Below are 20525 nucleotides of genomic sequence, written 5' to 3'. Positions count from 1 at the left end.
TACATGTAAAAAAGAAATAACACTCAGAGTCCTAAATACTGTCTACTATGCCAAACTAACAAACAGTTAGCATATACTTGTCGTAAATATCATCTGCAAACAGGCGATTCTTCCAGGATTTCAGAATCCTATTGTACTCGTTGATATACGAACTCTGAATAAATAATTTTTAGTTTAACAGCTGCCACGTCACACTCGGGAGCTATTTCCTCCATATAATATACACTTTTTATGTTGCTTGGTCTCACAAAACATGAAATCTACATGGCTAGCTTGTTTCCCTGCATATAGTAAGTATCTTTACTCATCCAAAAATCTTTTAAGATTGTACGAGAGATCATTGTTTTGCATATATTGCCTAAACACACACACACACACACACACACACACACACACACACACACACACACACACTGTTTTCAGTTTTTTCAGAAATAAAATGAAAACACACTGAACTCGAATGGAGTACAGCAGCAATTAATCCACGATAACTGACAGTATACTCACGTTTTCATATACTGCCACCAGGGAGCAGTGGTGGAAGGAAATTGGCGCAGCAAAGTACAACCACATTCAACTTTTTGTGGCATGACAAAAGTTGCATCTCTTAAGTTGTGCCAGTAAACACTGGGAGTTCACAATGCAATTGCAGTATGCCACTGGGTATGGCGACACTTTTGTTGCGCGTTTGAACCTGGCCTGTTAATCACAATGAAGCATCGAGTGATAAAACTCCACAGTGCAGTCCATATGGCAGCAGTCTCACAGGTCATCAATGGTACAGAACTACTAGTTCTGTACCATTGATGGCCTGTATTCGCAACTAGACAGAAAGGAATGGGTTGTAACCGTCAAGATTTCTCAGGAAGAAAGCACTGACATGACAGTGATAGAGGGAACTGTGTCTTCATCTGCTATAGTTCCACTTCACTCACTCATTTTATAGTATGGATTTCTTGCTTTTCCATCTTTGTAGTCTTGATTGTATTGTTTTACTTTATTTTCGTGACAAATTTGAAATGTTCGACGATGACACGGATATTTTTCCATTGACTGCTCTTGTATAAGAGTGGCTGGATATCTGAAAGCGAAATCTGTTGTAGGGTTTAGAATAGCTGAAACAAGCTGACGACTACACTGTGTATAAATAAGAACATGAACTGCTGAAGTAGTTTTCATTAAAGAACCTTATGTTAAGTGAAAACATGAACTATATTCATAGATAAAAGCACAGATTTTTATGTTTTTTGTTATGTAGGAAAACACAATGGATAAGGGAAACAGATCATTTGTATTCACTAATAAACCTTGTTTGAAATGTCTACATGTATATATTTTTGGTAGCAAATAAATGTCGATGCTCTGAAATGTTTTTTCACTTCTCAGTAGTGTACTACACGGAACTGGTCAAGAACATAAGTTATGAATTTTGTTTTAAGCATTACGAATCTTTGTCACTAGGTCCTTAAATCCGAAACTATACTCCAACGTTTTGTATCACAGTCACGTCACATCACCACACGCTTTGTCATGTCACTGTCATTGTCATTGTTTCTCGGGAAGAAAGTTTGGAGGATATCGTCCACTGCTAACATTGGAAGTCAACGAACTTTCGCGATACCCACTTACATTCGTGCTTGTGTATCTTCTTGCTCTAATTTACTGTTTGCGTTCTTTCGTGGTGAACTGCAAATGTTCCATGACGACTTAGATATCTATTTCCACTAAGTGTTGTTCCATAAGCAAAATCAGTTATCGGAAAGCGAAAAATGATTAATGTTTTATAATCATAGGTCAGAGCTACACCTACCTGTGTATAAAGAATAATAAGCTGATGAAGCATTTTTCATTCACAAACATTTTTAAGTAAAAAAGTCGGCTCTAATGAAAAGAGGAGAATACAGATGCTTGGACGTAATTACTTATGGAAGAAAGGAAATATTATAGGTCAGGTAAAAAGGCTCTGTTTATTCCCTTATATAAGTAAATATTGTTTGGTGTGTTTGTATGTGCATATTTTCACTGACAATTAAATGTTGATGTTTTGAAATTTTATATTCATTCTCAGAACTTTTCCTCACAAAACTGATAAAGAACGTAATTTGTGAAACTTGATTCGGTCATTAAAATTTTTATTGTTGTTTGTTCCTCAATTCTGGTACTATATTCCGACTTGTTGTATCAGGGATAGTGATTGATAATCTCTCTTTCATCAGTTGGTACTGGACTTAAGCAAACTGAAGTGACATAATGCCCAGTGTGAACACAACCAGACATGTTGGAGATGTGACGTCCAGTGTGTATATACCCTGATGTGATGGTGACGTGATTTGTCGTCCAGTGTGAATACATCCTGAGCTGATGGTGACATGACGTGATTTGATGGCCTATTGATATCTATTGTGAATCAGTTGTTACTGTAAAACCTAAATCAAAAGACTGATTAATTATTAACAGTTTGACTTCAAACTGTATGCATGGAGTGAAAAAAAAAGCCCCAAGAGACAAGTCAGTGACAGATTACTTGCTTGCAGCTGAGGCAGCCATGCTGAGCAGTAGCTTGTGCTTCACATGACGACTGGCGTCCGGTGTTCCATGGAACTATTATCAAGCGTTCTAAGTGAATCTGCTGGATATGTTACCGACAAATCATTAGCGACAAGTGTTAAAACATTGTCACTGAGAGGTTCCTCTCTGCGGATATTTTTAAAAATGGAAAATAAAGATGAGATCCCTGGGAGGTTCCTCTCAGTGGATATTTTTAAAAATGGAAAATAAAGATGAAATCCGAGTCAACAACAGCCAATGGTCGGCTATGGCCCTGCATATGCATCACTACATCTAAACAGTCGTGATGCACCCTCATTCACAGTGGTAATTACAGGACGGCATCAACTGGGTTCTGTCGAAATGTGCTCTCAAGACCACTGTCAACTAAATGGTCAGATGGAGTTGGACCAGCATGCACCACAGTCAGATGTGTCTTTGCAGTGTCTGACAAACGGCACTTAGTGACAATAGACTACACACCATCGCCCAAACAGTTAATAGCTCCAGATGCAAATGCACTGAAGAAGGGAAAGGCGAATGAAAGGCACAGTAACAATGCTGAAGGGAATGTAGATGGGTAGATATTGATAATTTCACATAAACTGTGTAGAAAATAACATGAGGGTAAAAACAGGAGCTAGAAATGGGAACAGGCAGGCTACTTCCCAAAAGTTTGTTAGTCAACCTGACAATTCAGTGAGACGTGAACAATTCAGTGACTACGGTGATTCCTCCTGGAGGAAATAACATGTTTACTAGCAACAGAAACTACGCTATTAAATGTAATACATATCAACGAACAGACATTGTTCCCTAAGTCGTCTGTGTAGAGGGAGAAAATGCTAATGTAGGAAATCTACATCCGACAGCCCTTGTAAGAATGTTGTTTAAAGAAAGTAACAATTTAAGACATGAAATTGTTAATATCTCAGATCTTGGTAGCGGCAGAGATGAAATTGAAATCAAAACTGGTCTGTCAGCAAATAGCTTATGGTTCCTAGATGTTTTTCGATACAAATATGTGAAGGCTTACATCCCTAATTACTTAACAAAGAGACAGGGAGTTATTCATGATGTTGATATTTCATTATCCCACGACGATATCATTGCAGAAATAAGCTCGGAATTTTTAGTAACTCATGTACGAAGCTTCACTAAGAAAGTAATAGAAAATGGGGAGATGAAAGTGCTCCTCACACTGAAATGTGTTGTAACATTTAACATTTAAATCTCAGCAACTATCCCAATGATGATGTATGGTTTGTAGGGCGTTCAACTGCACAGTCATCAGCACCTGTCCAAAGTCCCAATTTTTACACAGTCCAATTTTTTATACAGTCTAATCTAGCCACTGTCACGAGTGGTGATGATGACGATGATGATGATGATGATGATGATGATGAGAAAATGATGAGGACAACACAAACACCCAGTCCCCAGGCAGAGAAAATCCCCAATCCAGTCGGTAATCGAACCCGGGACCCTGTGATTCAGGAGCAACTTCCCCAGTCTGTGTATTTGTGTGGTGTGCGATGCTTGTATGTCCAGTCAGTTTTGCAATGTCACAATTGCCTTAGATATTTCCGTTTTAGTTTTCAATGTCGTAGTAGTGCTCAACGTGATAATTGCACATGGGTGCCCATGAGATCTCACAGCGCTCACATCCTGTAGATCCCATGTGTTTGCTCTGCCACAGAAACCACATTGCCACTGATCACTGTTGCCCAATGTATCAGCAGCACATGGAAGTAAAGAGCAACAAAGCCTACAGATTTTCTTACAGAATTGTCATCTCGTCACTGCGACCATCATTTGCGCAGATTACTGCTGATGTTTTGACAACACAAGAGCTCTCTCCAAGTGACTGGCCTACTGTATATGAGAAACAACTGAGTTTGAACATGACAGACAAAAGGTTACAACAGGGACCTTAACATGTAGTTTTGTGGGTTCCAGTTCCCAGGTCTTACAAAAATAAACCGTTTATCCAAAGTCCATACACCCAAGGCTATTCTGATATGTTATCCGAATTTCAGGGTCCACAGACTTCAATAAAAATCAACTCTATCCTTCCTCCTCCTTTGGCAACGTCTCACACAAATCGAGAAATTGCTACTAAAATCCTTTCTGCTTTCATAATGCAGACCTTTCTTTCTCTTAAAAATGAAACAGACATGGTAGCGACACAGGCTTTTATACACAATGCTGTTGATGACTTTTACAAATCTGACAGAGATTTTAAAGTACTAAAATGAAATGCTCAGTCAGCAATCTCAAACAGGGGAAGTCTTTATCGGGAGCTTAGCAGCAATCAAATATCGGTGATTGTATTTGTGAAACTTGGTTTCAACAAACCCAACTAATATATTTCAAAGGATATACTGAGTTTAGAAATGACACAGATGATGGAAAAGGAGGAGGAGTAACCATTTTAATTAGAGATACAGTTAAGTTTACAAAATTGGACATTAATATTAGGACAACAGACTGCCAGGAAGTGGCTACTGTAATGTATTCTAATGACACATACACCATTTACAAACCACCTACACGTAAAATATGAAATATTTCACTAGATCACATTGTTGCCCAGCTTAAACGCCGTTTCTCTATTATGTAGACTTCAACCCCAATCACAAACTATGGGGTTACGAAATAGATGACACAGATGGCAGAGAATTGGTCACAGTTCTCGAACATCTCAGTTTAGTTTAGCTGGCTCTCAGCTTGACACTGTGTGCTGTTGACTTGAAGTGTGTAATGGAGTGTACAGTTAAATGAGACCCTCTTGGCTTGGATTATCTCTCTGGAAATCACAATAGACTAACCTATAAATACAGCATAAATTATCTATACAAACAGTAGGTGGAAAATCTAGGATGCTGACTACTGAAGTACACTGCTACAGCCCAGGGGAAGTGTCAATTTTCCAATAATTTGTTAGCTCCAAAAGATGCCTACCAACATTTAATTTCAATTATTGTCGGCGCTGCAACAACTTCCATGCCAAGACAACAGAAAGTCATCGTTCCCAAGCAGAGGCCCCCCAGTTTGGTGGACGCCAAAGTGCTCTGGAGCTGTAGTACAGCACAAACTTATATACAGTAAATTCTGTAAACAACAAAATGTAAAGAATTTCATTGCATATCGGAAAATAACAGTGAAAGTTCGAAGGCAGTTACAAGACTGTGAAAAGAATAGCTGGCAGAATTTCTGTGAATCTTTAAATAAAGATGTTAGTACCACTGACATTTGGAGGAAATTAGGTGTTTAAAAAACAAGAACTGCACTATGCATCAGCCATTAAGTGACGCACAGCTTGAAGATTTCGTGAATTTAATCTTACGAGTTTCTGCAGCCACGCCGCTATTTTGCCCTCCCTCCCCACACACACACAGAGCTATACTTTTAAAGTCATCCGCTTGTGGTACCGTTTTCGTGCGAATAACTGATGAAGGCCATTAAAAAGGGGGTGCCATCCACTCCTGGTAAGTATGGTATACACTACCAGATGACAGAAGATCTCCCAGTGCAGAACTGGGAAAACTGTTACAGACATTTAACCAAATATGGATGAATGATCCACTAATAGAAGATTGGGCAACTGAGGTAGGAGTAACTAGACTGAAACGAAATAAAGACAAAGACCAAGCCAAGTCATATAGACCTGTTTCTCTGTCTTGCTGTATCAGCAAACTTAGAGCATTTCGTAAAAAAAAATCGTTTGGGATTGTGGCTGGAATCGAGTCACATACTGTCATCAAGTCAGTACGTGTTTAGAAAAGGTAAAGGAACAATAGGTAGCTTAATTATCTTAACCTCAGATACTTATGACGCAACAACAAGAAAAGAGATTGTGACAGCTTTCTTCTTGGATATAGTTGGATCTCATCATAATGTTCACGTATTTGTGTTGCTATGGAAGTTGGAAAGCATTGAATTCCCACCACATATGATTTATGGATGCAGAAAAAACCTCGCCGAGGGACACATATGGGTTCAGTTCCGAAATAAATGGATTGGACTACATCATCTTATAACACATCTTCCACATGGAACTATCGTCAGCTCCATACTCTTTGCACTACATACTAACAAGCAGTCGAGAATTATTACTTTTCCCGTTAAAATACTCCAGTACACAGATGATATTTGTACGTGTCGACCACTGGGATGGATCATGTTGTGTGTGAGCTATCAAAGACGATGGCTGCACTGTATCAAACATTACATAGCTATTGGTTACAGATTTCGCCAGAAAAATTGGTACTTGCCCTTTCATGGGCCAAACAGTACAAAGATTCTTGAACAGTGTAAGGGTTTCTGGTCATAAAATACCACTAAAACTCACGCTAGGTTTCTTGGTGTTCTCTTTGATTCTAGAATGAGTTTGGTTCCTCATATACAAACTGTCGTCAGTACATGCGAAAAAGCATTGAATATTATCAGATTAGTGACAAGTGTACAGTGGGGGACTCACCCCAGCACTCTGTTCACTCTATACCACACTTTGATACACTCCTATATAGACTACAGACGCACTGTCTTTCACAATGCTGCTACCATGTACCTAGCATTGCCGGACAAACTACATTACAGAAGCTTATGCATCTGCCTCCGAGCTGTGCATTCTTCCCTCACTAATGTTCTTCTCCTGGAAGCATCAGAAACGCCTTTACATATTCACAAAGCAATGCTGTGTGATCGCTATATCTTAGAGCAAATGGTAGACACTAAACATCCAATGATAATGAAGTGTGAATTGCTCTCTCTAATCGGGAATAACAGAGATGTGAGTAAACAGCAGTTTTATATCTACAGTCGCTTTGAGCACTGGAAATATCTACAAAATAAAATAAACCGAAGTGAGCTCCTCCCAATTTTCCTATATGACTATCACAGCTCTCATCAAAATATCCCTGTAGCAAACGTCGACCATTCCAGCAAAGTAAAAGGATACAGGCAGTTTTCACCTACATTATACCTGTCAGAGAAATGGTCAGGATGTCTTCAACTCTATACAGGTGGCTCAAAAATGAGGACAGATAATTACACTAGACGCGTTTTCTTCTGCCCACAATCTGCAGAAGAAAGAAAATTTCAAATACTAGGCGACACTTCCATACTTCTACATTAAACTTCCGCTATTATAGAGGCAATCAAATATGCAAGATCTCTCAAAATACCCAAGGTAGTAATAATCACCTATTGCCAAAGGGTTCTGAAAGCAGTAACTGGAACAAAAGAACCAGTGAATACACACTTGACATAGTGGATCATTATCACCAATCTGAGAAGACTGGTTAAATCATAGAATTTGTATGGGTCAGACATCCTGGTATTCAATACAATGATAAAGCCGATCGACTAGAGAGAGATGCGATTAGCAGTGAAAGACCTATTGACTATAAACTCCCACACACAGAATATCTCCTAAAAGTAAAAGAACAAGCGCTTCTCTTGTGGCAGGAAGAATGGAATGAAAGTTAACGAACGAGAGGTAAAAGCTATGCACATTTACAGGCATTCATACAAAGGCAGCCATGGTTTGCTTAATCCATGCATTCAAGGAAAATTATAACATCTATTATGAGGAAGCGTCTGATTCATGGATCTTTCCCTGCCTACTTACATAGACTCGGCGTATCGTAGACACCGTAGTGTCAGTGTGAACAAGAAACAATTAGTGATATAAATAATATCTTATTTCTGTGTAGACATTGTGAGAGAGGCAGAGTCAGCCTTTTAAAGGACCCCTTAAGACTTGGTCACTGCCAACCAGTTTGCACGATCGAAATTCTCAGAGGCACAACCAGTAAGACCTACGACGCGATATCCAGATTTACAGCTAAAGAAGACATAAAAATTTAAACGGAATTTTGACCACTGAACTTAACTAAAGAAACGAATTAACAACTAAGTGGCTAGTTATCTATTGTGTCTTTGTATTAAAAGTACAACAATCTCGACCTGAGGACATACTATATGAATGAATAATATCATTTGTTACCTTGCAGCGTATATGTTTATCAATACATTTAAATTGTGATGGTTAAAAAGTTTGTATGCTAAAAGACAATAAAATAAAATAAAAATATAAAAGATGTTTAGCTTCTCTGGATAAAGATCGCTTACTAAAAAGTACACTAGTTCCTGTGGAATATTTACAGTGTGGCGTCAAAACATAAGCAAAATAGTAAAATAAAGAATAAGAAGGACCAAAAATACAATATGCACTCGCATAACGCAAATGAAAGCGGCTAAAATAGGTTAACTTCCTATGTTAGCAACAGCGCCAAAACTGTGCAACCTTGACCTTGACGTTTCCTTGCGCTCTGTTTACGGCCGGTATGTGATGAAACTCATTGTGGAATATTTTGTTATTTGTATTTTTCCATCGAGCGTGAATCGACCTTCTTTCTCTTAGCCTCACAGCCATATAACCGCACAGCTTAAGATTTATAATGAGTCTAAAATGAGAAAAATTTTCTATCACAAACTGTCTCTTAATTAAACTGTGTCCACAATGTTGGCAGACCTGCAAATAGTTGCAGACGAAGTAGTGCGCGCGCGTGGGGTTGTGGCAACGTGTATTCACTGCACCACAACGACTGATTTGAGCTTTGCATGCGCCGTGCTTTCAGGATTTCTGCACTTCTGTAATTGTTGGTGTAAGATGGTTTATACAGAAGAATATATTAAATCGAAATTAATTAAAGAACTTGAAGCATCATATGTTGTAAGTAACATTCTTGTTCAAGAACACCAGTGTTAAAGCGTCCTGCCGGTGGAAGCTTCACGATTGAGACTCACTTACAGAAATTTTCCAGCTTTGAAAATGACAGACAGAGTTAGTAGACGTGTTTGTTTGATTTTGGTCGTCTCTGTGGCGATCTTTTTACGATGGTGCGTCTCATTGTTTTCTTACTCAGGACAAAATAAACCGCCTATGTTCGGCGACTATGAAGCTCAAAGACATTGGATGGAAATCACTTTGAATCTGCCTACGAAAGAGTGGTACTTTAACACTTCCAACAATGACTTACAGTACTGGGGGCTTGACTATCCCCCACTGACAGCTTACCACAGCTTAATTTGCGGCTATGTAGCTCGATACATAAATCCGGAATTTGTGGCCCTGAAGGTCTCACGTGGTTACGAAAGCTATGAACACAAGTTATTTATGAGAGCAACTGTAGTTGTAGCAGATCTCCTTGTGTATATACCTGCGCTGTGCTGTTATTTTTCAGAAAAAAGCAGAGGCCAGATAAACAAATTTAATAAACCAAACAGCCAGAAGGCAAGGCATGACACATATGTTGCTGAACTGTTTCTAGCACTAATTTATCCTGGTATTATACTTATTGACCATGGACACTTTCAATACAATGGAGTCTCTCTGGGATTTATGGTTGCAGCTGTTGCTGCATTGCTTCAAAGTAAACTGCTGGTTGCGGCAATGGCATTCTGTTTGGCATTGAATTACAAGCAAATGGAATTATACCATTCATTGCCTTTTTTCTGCTACATGTTAGGAGTTTGTTTATCGACGAAGAAAAAACTGCTAGCAGTAAAAAAATTACTGTGTATTGCAAGTGTTGTAATCCCAACTTTTATTTTAGTTTGGGTTCCATTTCTTAGTAATGTAGATGTGATCTTGCAAGTTCTTCGCCGTCTTTTCCCATTGTATCGTGGTGTTTTTGAAGACAAAGTAGCGAATGTGTGGTGTGCTTTAAACATTGTATACAAACTCCGGAATGTGGACCATCTGATTATGGCAAAAATTTGCCTCGTTTCCACTTTACTTGCTGTAACACCTAGCTGCCTTGATCTTTTGCTACACCCAGAAAAAAATAAATTTTTGTTGGCACTAATTAATTCTTCACTTGCATTTTTCCTGTTTTCTTTCCATGTCCATGAAAAAAGCATCCTCCTTGCAGCCATTCCTGCTATTCTGTATTTTCCAATTGAACCATTCCCAGTATTTTGGTTTCTTTTAGTGTCAAATTTTAGTATGTTGCCATTAATATTGAAAGATAATGTTCTTATACCATTTGTAGCATTAACAATATTCTATTTCATGTCCGTAATAGTTATTGTTGACATAGAATTTGGTTGTGATGGGATGAGGTTGAAATCTGACAGTGGACCTGTAGTATCAAAGAGTAATGTGAATCAGAAATCACAGACGAAAGTGAAATTGAAGAAACAGTTGTCAAATGAAAAATGGCTTAGTTATGCATTTATGGCTTCAATAATCGGTTGTGTTGTATTAACTGTCTGTAGCATATTTATAAAGCCACCCCAGAAGTATCCTGATTTATTTCCCCTTATTGTGTCTGTGTATTCATGTGCTCACTTCTTGCTCTTCTTTTTGTATTTCATGTATCGCCAAATATCACCAGACACCCATGTTTGTTTGAAATGTGATTAATCATTGAATTTTGTGATACCTATTCTAAAAAAATTATTTACTGTTCACTGTTAAGGTTTTAGTAAAACTTGTTACACGGAATTTCTCTATTACGGTACATTCTGTGAGGGCAAAACAATCACCAATTCTTATTTGATCAATTATTTAGTTTTTTTAATCACAGTAATAAATTTTGAATATTGTAATAATTGGTGGATTTGACGTTTATGAACAGATAGGTGAAGCCCTGTGGAAAAAGACTATGAGAAACTTGCATTTGATATTTCATGTGGATTGCTGGTAATTATTTACTTTTCTATGGGACTTTTTCAGGAATACAAAGTTATCTGTGTAGTTTTATATTGATGTACAGTGTTCTGGAGTTTGCCACTAGCGCAAATCACATGTTACCTTCTAGTTTGTAAGAGTAGTACATAAAAATCTTGTTTTATTTTGTCTTTTAATTTGAAACGCCATTGAAGTGTGTTGATCTCAGTAGTTTAGGGCACTTTTGTAGCTGATGGGCAGATTTGTGTGTCAAAGTTAATTTTGATATATATGCTGGACCAAAGCATTCTGTACCTAAAATTATTTTTATACTGCATTATTGTTGTGTACATACATAAAAGGCTGTACAATTATGTAAATACGCCAAATGAATTAAATGTTATTGTTATGGAAATTATGCAGTGTGACATTTTATTATAGCCTTTGCTTTTCCCCCTTTTAGTTAAGATGTTCAGTGTTCAAAAAGTAACTCATTATATCTGATGTAAAATCTCAAGTTTCTAGCTGCATAGTATATGGGGAGAGTAATCTGGCTTTGCAACAACCTCTGTGTGCTAACTTAAATACGAGAAAGGAAAGTAACAGCTTTGAAGATTTCAGTATAGGCTACAATAAATTTAACATGGCAGGAATTTATTTTGACCAAGGTACTGTACAGAGGTCAGTCTTTGTGTACGTGGCAGCAAGAGCAGAATGAATATATTTTTCATAATACATCAGTGATGTGTTTAAACTGTGAAAGGTTTCTGGCTTACAGAATTTTTAATTTCTGTGTCATAAATAATTTGTAGTTTTTGTTTATTATTAGTGTGATTTTAACACTCCCATTAAGCAATCGAACATTTTGTTGTAATGGGTGAAACTTAAAATTTAATTAACGTGTTGCATAGTCACCATGGTATTAGACATGAAGTCTGTAAAGGTTAGTTATAAAATGCAGAAAGTATAACTAATCGTGTTGTTGCAACTTACAGTGTGAAGTGTTGTCTGAAACAATTCCAGGTGTTGGGACTTCGTGAGTGCAAAAATTAAATTGGTGTGTGCCGTGAAGTAATCATTAAACACTTACAAACCTTTAGGAAGCTGCTACCGTTACAATTATTTACTAGTAGTGTACTTACAAGAGGGTGGATGGGTGAAGGGGAAAGTGTACAGTAGGAAGAGCTTATATGGCTTGTCACAGTTCAGCCAACAGTCATTCTAGTGTTTAGTGCATACAGTTTGAGCACATATTGATGATCGTGCAGTGATTATGTTGTTATGCATGTGATTTGACGCAAACAAACAATTGTATAGTATTCCACAAATATGATTTTTTGTGGAGTATCAGTAGTAAAAACACTTTCCCATGTGGAGCATATACCAACTTGCCTTGCCATTTACCCAGAGATCAGCTGATACATTTGATGTAGATTAAAGAGAAAGAAATGGGTTGCAGACTGATGACTTCATACCGTATTATGTATCTGTGATTTGGGAGTGCATGCTACTATTGCTTCTTAATGTGTTGCATGTAATTTAACAATTTGTGTCAGATTTAAGCTATGTTGCTAGGGAACTTCGTCCCAGAATGTTAGATTTTGTAGGTAGTGTTCTTACTGAATGAGTTAATGAGGAACAATTTACAACCCTTTCTCAGTGCTGTTAAGTGCCTCTCCTACCTTTCAAGCTTCACAGAAGATCTCGTACATTCTTTCCTGAACTAACACTGGTGGAAGGAAGTATACTGCCTAGAAATGGCTGAGCTAGAAGCCCGGGGGATTACTTCCAGAACTGAAAAGGAGTATTATTTGCCTTCTCACCAAATGAAACAGCCATGCATGTAGCTGATGCTTGCATTGGTTAAGCTATTGGAAAGCTCATATCACATTTAAGTGGAATTCCTTTTTTATTTCTTAGTAGTATAAAAATTTGAACTTTCCTATCTTGTTAATGTATAGCATTTGACAAGTGCTAAGTATTATTTATTTTATGTTATTAGCATTATATTCTTTGTTTCAAGGTATTAATTATTGTTGTTTCAGGAAGTTCATGATGAATCTGATGGTTGTGGTGCCAAATTTAGTGTTCTAATAGTGTCAGATAAATTTGAAGGGAAGCCTCTTCTTCAAAGGCACAGGTGTGTTTAAGTAAAAGGCTACCTGCTATCTGTTGTGCTGGATAGAAATTACTTGTACTAAATTATATGTTGATCTAACTATCCAAAGCTCTTGTCTCTCTAATTTGCCCAGGTGTTTGTACAAGACACAGTCTGTGGGAATAAAAGACTATTAATATAATAACTCTGTTTGAAAAATCTACTACTTGCGAGCAGTTTGTCAAAACTAAGTGAATTGCAAATTCATTAAGGAAGATACAAACTATTGCTTTGTTTTCTTTGTTGTTTGCATCGTATCATTGTTATTGGCAAGTAGATGATTATAATGTTTGGCTTTTTCTTCAGGTTGGTCAATTCAGTACTTGAAGAGGAACTGAAAACAATACATGCTTTCTCACAGAAGACATTAACAACAAAGCAGTGGCAGGAACAGAAATCTACATAATCTTTTTGTTCAATAGGTGTCATTATTGAACAATGTTGTAATTTACGTTTGTATTTAATGTAGGCTTATTTAAATAAATGGCGAGTTCATAGGTCATGCCCTGGTAGTTATCTGCCCAGCAACATCAGTCCTACTTTACATACCTTTGTCAAGCAGATGTAAAGGTTACCTGAGTGGAGCAGTTTTGTTGTGCACTTCAGTCTGGCAGTAATGGAGAATTCTACTCACAGACAGTTCAGTTATTCTGTCTCAGCTCCAGGGAAAGTGATTCTCTTTGGAGAACACTCAGTTGTATATGGGAAACCAGCTGTGGCAGCCACTTTAGGTGTACGGACAAGAGCCTGTGTGCAAGAAATTTCTGAGTCGAAAGGCACTGTCAGACTGGAATTACCACAGTTGGACGTCAATGTGACTTTTGATGGCCTGTTTGAAAAGATTGAGAGCATGGCTAGCCATCCAAACAGCATACTTCAGATTCCACCATATGAATTTTCCTGGCGATGTCCTGAAGGTGTTAATTTGAATCTCCTAAAGGAAACCATATCTTCACTTACTTCAGAATATAACTTGGTGCATTCAAATGAAGAGCAAGAGTACTCTGTAACAGCATTCCTAATGCTGTTTGTTGGGATGCTTCTGGGAGTAGACTTGGAGGGTCAGTTGACACGGTTCGGCGGCCTCCTTATCCGTGTGGAGTCTGATGTGCCAATGCGTGCAGGGCTTGGTAGTTCTGCAGCCTATGGTGTTTCTCTTTCTGGAGCATTGGTGGAGTTCTTACGAAACAGGTATTTTGCTATTGCAGCTTATTGTCATTGCTTTCAAATATTATTGTAGACATTCAAACTTTAGATTTTAATCTGCAACTGGATTTGTAAATTGACAGTCTAGTTTGTTGCACAGAAAATATATTTTTTATTCTTTATTTACAGAAAGTTAAAGTAAATGTTTTGCATGTGCAACTCTGTAAAATTTTTTACAGATTTAACTATATTTTGAGTGTTAATAGTTGTTTTTTACTGCTGTGCTGTAGAGGAAAGCTTCTCTTAGCACTGATAAATGTATAATTTCTTCCCTAGCTTGTGTACTGAGTGGAAGTGATTCAGTCAGTTTACTTTTGCATTTTTGAAGCAGTGAGAGTAATGAAGATACTTAATAGTTTGAAACTTTGTGCTGGACTGACACACAGACATAGACTCTTGCCATTTTAATTTGCAGCAGCATAGAGTATTCTCCCCCCCCCCCCCCCCCCCCCTCACCTGCCCTCCTCACCCCATGATGACATTTAAGAACCAGCAATTTTGCTCTAAAAACTGTTGATACTTGCATTGTATATTGTGTTTGATAAACATCTAGAAACCTGATATTTCACTCTGTCAGCATTGTTATTAGTCACTAGTACCCTAGTCTCATTAATAATAAAATGATAGATCAAACTCTTTAACTAATAAATGAACCAAATATTACTCTGTTGATGTAAATTAAACAAGAGGATCCAATCAAATTAGTTGCACACATATTTGGAGAAAACTGTTAAACAATACATGTGTGTGATAGGAATGATCAAAGCATAGAACTATGAGAGAAATTACAAGATGGAAAAAAATACTCTGATGCAGAAACACAGGTGTAACACAGAATCAAAAGAAAAATACAGAGACTGGAGAAATGAAAATGTGGCCAACTTACGTTAAGATAAGACTGATAGCCCATGTATATGCTGGGGAGACATTTCCCATCTTTGGAATTCTGAAACACCTGTTTCTTAAAAGTACACAAAGGAGCTGGATGTGAAATGGTTATTCCATTGAAGGGTATCGGCAGTGCAAGCAGTTTTACTACAGCCACTCATTCTCAGGGAAGGCTTGTTAGCAATTGCACAAATATCATAGAACTACTAGTCAGATTATGTTTGCAGGTGTGTGGTAGATTTTACAACATAGTCGCTCAAATTTCAGAGATACGTATATGCCCTTATTCATGACCTTTGCATTTTGCATCTAATTACTTATCTTTATAGTTTACTTCTAATCACCAGTCTGATCAAAATACTTTTGGTTATTACAGTGTTAATTGTGAATCTCTCCTCTGCATTTGCAGATGGAGTCGTTGAGCATCAGTGAAATAGACATGCCTATAATACATTTGGTAATGCTCATTTCAGTCAGTTTTGCATTTCAGCCGATATACTTCTTAATATGTGGTTCCATTTAAGTACAGTGCAGACAGCAAGATGACTGCTCCTGAAATTAATACTGCTGACAGCAGTTATTTGGTTCACAGTGCCTCGCAACATATATTGGATGTAAATCTGTTCCCTTTCTTAAAAATAGTGTGTTAGTACGAGTATATATTTCTTGTTTTTATCACACAGGGCCCAACAACTAGGCCGAACCAGTGGTAATATATCAAGACATGGCTACTGTCCATCGCAAGCTCCCCGTTCTCTTTCTGAAGAAATGAGTGTGGTGTCACAATGGGCTTTCATCAGTGAGGTAGTAATGCATGGAAAACCATCTGGATTGGATAATAGTGTCTGCACTTATGGCTCTGCTGTCCAGTTTTGCAAAGGAAAGAAGCCAGTATCAATTTTAATGCCCTCTAACTTGAAGGTATGGGCTCTGATGACCTCTTTTAAATCACTGCTTTGTGATGTAAATTTTGTTGTGTATTATGATAATAAAAAATATTGGATCCTATATAGATAAGATAGTAAAGGGTTAATTGACAACAGATTACCTTTAAGAGAGATGAGCTGGTATAGAGTGGGACTATTCAAGTGGCAGCAAGTGTAAACCTACTATTGAAAATGCTGTACTCTAATTGGCAGTGTGTTCTGCTATGGACAGTTTATTTTACCTTTCATCACAATGGCTGCAGGTTTGTTGCTCCTGTTCATCTGAGTAGGTATCTGAACACAGTCATTTTCCCATGTAAGACTGCATAGCCATTGTGGTTGAATTCCTTGTAACTACTATAGATTTCCTTCACTGAGAAAGACCAAAAAATCAAACATTTAGCAATTAACCCCTCATAACTTGATCTAAATTATGAAAGGTGATCTGTTCAGTCAGTCATTGCAGTATAGTCTAGTAATGATAGGCTAAAATAGTGACATTAATGAGTAACGTAAGTGTCATGCAGTATCATATGCTTTCCAAAATTTTACAAAATTTTAAGGTCTGTGTACAAATGATTGATTATGAGTAAATTTGTTTCTCATTCAAGAGTGATATATGGGGAGACATATGGTAGCTGCAGTTCAGTATATTTGTTAACATTTATGCCCAAAAATTTAGTTTGCAGAATGTAGTCCCAATGTTCATTGTGAACATATTTCTACTGTTGTGTGTCAAGAGTTTATGGTTTGAGAATCATTGTCTTGCTAAAGAGGCAAGTCTGTAAAAAGTTGTATTGATACTAATAATAAAACTGTAACACTGTTATGTCTGCCTGTTTGAACATGCTAATCTCAAAAAACTACTAGACAAATTTGCATAGAGTTTTTACAGGTAACTTGTGTGAAGCTTGAGGAATCAAATAGGCTTTATTTTATCAAAATTAAATCATGGAAAAAATACCATATTTAAAGTTCTAGGATTCTGCTCAGCTTAGTAGTTCGGATGTTTAGTTTCTTGACATGAAATCAAAGTGTAAGTACACCATATAACTAACAGATGGCATTGTTCATTTTGTAGTACACCAAAATACCATAGATGACACTATTAGTTTTTTCTTAACTTCAGTAGTAGAAGGTTTTTCAGAATTTTATGTCAGTGACTGAATTGAGCACCACAATGTTACTTTTATGAATAAAAATTAACACTGAATTTACTTTGCTAAGCTATACGGATTTACTGATTCTGCTGTGTGCATTAAAAACTCAAAGATACTGCTTTGCTTCTTTTGGTACAATTTATTTACGCACACACCAAAGAAAGTTTTGCGTCACCTCAGTTGTGAGAGCTGTGGAACCTGTATAGAAAATTGGAAGAGAGATAAACATAAACATCATTTCCACCCTTTTCACTGCTCATGAAAACCACTCATTGCATACCTCTAATACCCAGTAGCACGTCCTCTTGCATTGATGCGTGCCTGTATTCGTCGTGGCATGCTATCCACAAGTTCATCAAGGCATTGTTGGTCCATATTGTCCCGCTCGTCAATGGCGATTCGGCGTAGATCCCTCAGAGTGGTTGGTGGGTCACATCATCCATAATCAGCCCTTTTCAATCTATTCCAGGCCTGTTCGACAGGGCTCATGTCTGGAGAACATGCTGGCCACTGTAGTCAAGTGATGTTGTTTCATGAAGGAAGTCGTTCACAAGATGTGCACTATGGAGGTCCGAATTGTCATCTATGAAGACAAATGCCTCACCAATATGCTGCCGATATGATTGCACTATCGATCGGATAATGGCATTCACATATTGTACAGCCATTATGGCACCTTCCATGACTACCAGCAGCATATGTCGGCCCCCCATAATGTCACCCCAAAACAGCAGGGAATTTTCACCTTGCTGCACTCACTGCCCAGTGAGTGTCTCTAAGACGTTCAGCCTGACCGGGTTGCCTCCAAATACGTCTCCGACAAATGTCTGGTTTAATGCATATGCGATGCTCATTGGTGAAGAGAAAGTGATGCCAATCCTGAGCATTCCATTTGACATGTTTTTGGGCCCATATGTACCACACTGCATGGTGTTGTGGTTGCAAAGATGGACCTCACCATGGACATTGGGAGTGAAGTTGTGCATCATGCAGCCTATTGCGCACAGTTTGAGTTGTAACACAACATCCTGTGGCTGCAGGAAAAACATTATTCAACATGGTGGCGTTGCTGTTGCAGTAGTAGCCCTTGGGCGGCCTGAGCGAGGCACATCATTGACAGTTCTTGTCTCTCTGTCTGTCCTCCATGTCTGAACATCATCACTTTGTTTCACTCTGAGACGCATGGACACTTCCCTTGTTGAGAGCCCTCCCTGGCACAAAGTAACAATGCAGATGCGATCGATCCATGGTATTGACCGTCTAGGTGTGCTTGAACAACAGACAACATGAGCCATCTACCTGCTTCCTGATGGAATGACTGGAACTGATCAGCTGTCTAATAGGCGCTGCTCATCATGGATGTTTACATCTTTTTTGCGGGTTTAGTGACATCTCTGAATAGTGAAAGGGACTGTGTCTGTGATGCAATATCCACAGTAAATGTCTATCTTCAGGAGTTCTGGTAACCGGGGTAATGCAGAACTTTTTTTTTATATGTGTATTTGACTTCTTGGCTGGGAAAAAAGACTTAATTGACAAAGTGATTCTATAAGGATGCCATTTTTACCAACTGAGGTACAGAACCCTAAAAAGTGATAGTATGCAAAGGCTCTTCTGTATAGCTCATTTTAAATTACAGAGAAAGAATTCCAGAAATTAAAAGCAAATAAAAAAAAAGACATGAGCTTTTGGCGTGCATTCACACAGCATTTAAGACTGGTGTAGCCTTATCACAAACAGCTGAACACTGATTGTTGATAGTCATTGTTTGGGATAACCTGCAATTGGTATCTTACCTGTAATTGTTGCATAAAATGGGGGATCTGAATCTGAAACATACACTATCCAAGACATTTTTAAAATGCAGTAATGAATTCTATCAAAACAGCAGAATGATAGAGGACTACAGTGGAGTTTGTACGTACTTCAACAACTGCTTTCTTAGCAGAAGCAGTGTCACTTGGAGATCTGCAGAGAATTCCAGTAACAAGTTCAAAAAAATATAGACTTCTATGATTGCCACTGATAATACACGTTGGTTTTATGCCTATGATCAAAAAGTATCTGGCATTTATTGTTATTTGTAGAACCCTGCTTCAGCTTGAGAAGAAAAAAAAGAAAACCTGGGCAGATGACAAGCCACATTGAGGCCATGCTGATGTTGATCATCATGTCTTAGGTGTTTGTGGCAAGACTTGAGAATACATCGAGAGATGAGCATATTTATACCTGGGCATTCTATATGACAATTTACATCTTCATGTAGTGGTCTTCGTGCAAGATATTTTGACTGAAAACTGTTAATAGCTTTTTCCCAGCCATTAGCTCACTGCGCATAGCTTCCTGAAATGTCTTTCTCATCTCACAGATGAAGATCAGGAAGAGCAGTTGAAGGTTTGATACAGTTCAGTTATACTATATCAGAAGAGTGCTGAAGATTAGATGGATAGATCATGTAACTAATGAGGAGGTACTGAATAGAATTGGGGGAAGAGGAATTTGTGGCACAACTTGACTAGAAGAAGTGATTGATTGATTGGACATGTTCTTAGGCATCATGGGATCACTAAGTTAGTGTTGGAAGGTGAAAATTGTGGAGGGAGACCAAGAGATGAATACACTAAGCAGATTTAGAAGGATGTAGGATGCAGTAGTTACTTGGATGTGAAGCTTACACAGGATAGAATAGCATGGAGAGCTGCATCAAACCAGTCTCTGGACTGAAGACCACCAACACAACAACAGCATACTTATGACATCAAAATGAACTAAATGAGTGTTATATTATGTGTTATATCTTGTCTGATTGTCTGTCATCTGTTTCTTTTGACAGCATAATTTGTTAAGCAAGATGACACTCTAGAAACTGTACATCTGGAAATTAATTTAATACGGTATCATTGCTGTTTGTTTCCAGTCCTTTCATGTGTTTACAGGTGCACAATATGTGACTAAAT

At 37.9% G+C, this 20525-nt stretch overlaps 2 protein-coding genes across 2 annotated transcripts in view; both read left to right on the top strand.

Moving 5' to 3' along the window:
• The window catches only part of LOC126284109 (mevalonate kinase), a 124827-nt gene that overhangs the window by 96259 nt on the left and 8043 nt on the right, over positions 1–20525 (top strand). Inside the window, exons 2-3 of the mRNA XM_049982768.1 lie at positions 13695–14579; positions 16166–16403. Of these exons, the coding sequence (XP_049838725.1) occupies positions 14005–14579; positions 16166–16403 (813 nt within the window). The 5' untranslated portion in view covers positions 13695–14004. The remainder of the gene's footprint in view (positions 1–13694; positions 14580–16165; positions 16404–20525) is intronic.
• LOC126284108 (dolichyl pyrophosphate Man9GlcNAc2 alpha-1,3-glucosyltransferase) lies at positions 8871–11646 on the top strand. Its single transcript, XM_049982767.1, has one exon. It carries the CDS (start codon positions 9389–9391, stop codon positions 10982–10984), a length of 1596 nt encoding a protein of 531 aa, XP_049838724.1. The 5' UTR covers positions 8871–9388; the 3' UTR covers positions 10985–11646.

This window comes from Schistocerca gregaria, chromosome 8, assembly GCF_023897955.1.
Source record: "Schistocerca gregaria isolate iqSchGreg1 chromosome 8, iqSchGreg1.2, whole genome shotgun sequence".
NCBI lineage: Eukaryota > Metazoa > Arthropoda > Insecta > Orthoptera > Acrididae > Schistocerca > Schistocerca gregaria.
This window is presented reverse-complemented; position numbering and strand designations above follow the sequence as displayed.

Excerpts from the sequence above, each read along its gene's own strand:
- LOC126284108 (XM_049982767.1), top strand. The coding sequence starts at position 9,389 with ATGACAGACAGAGTTAGTAGACGTGTTTGTTTGATTTTGGTCGTCTCT.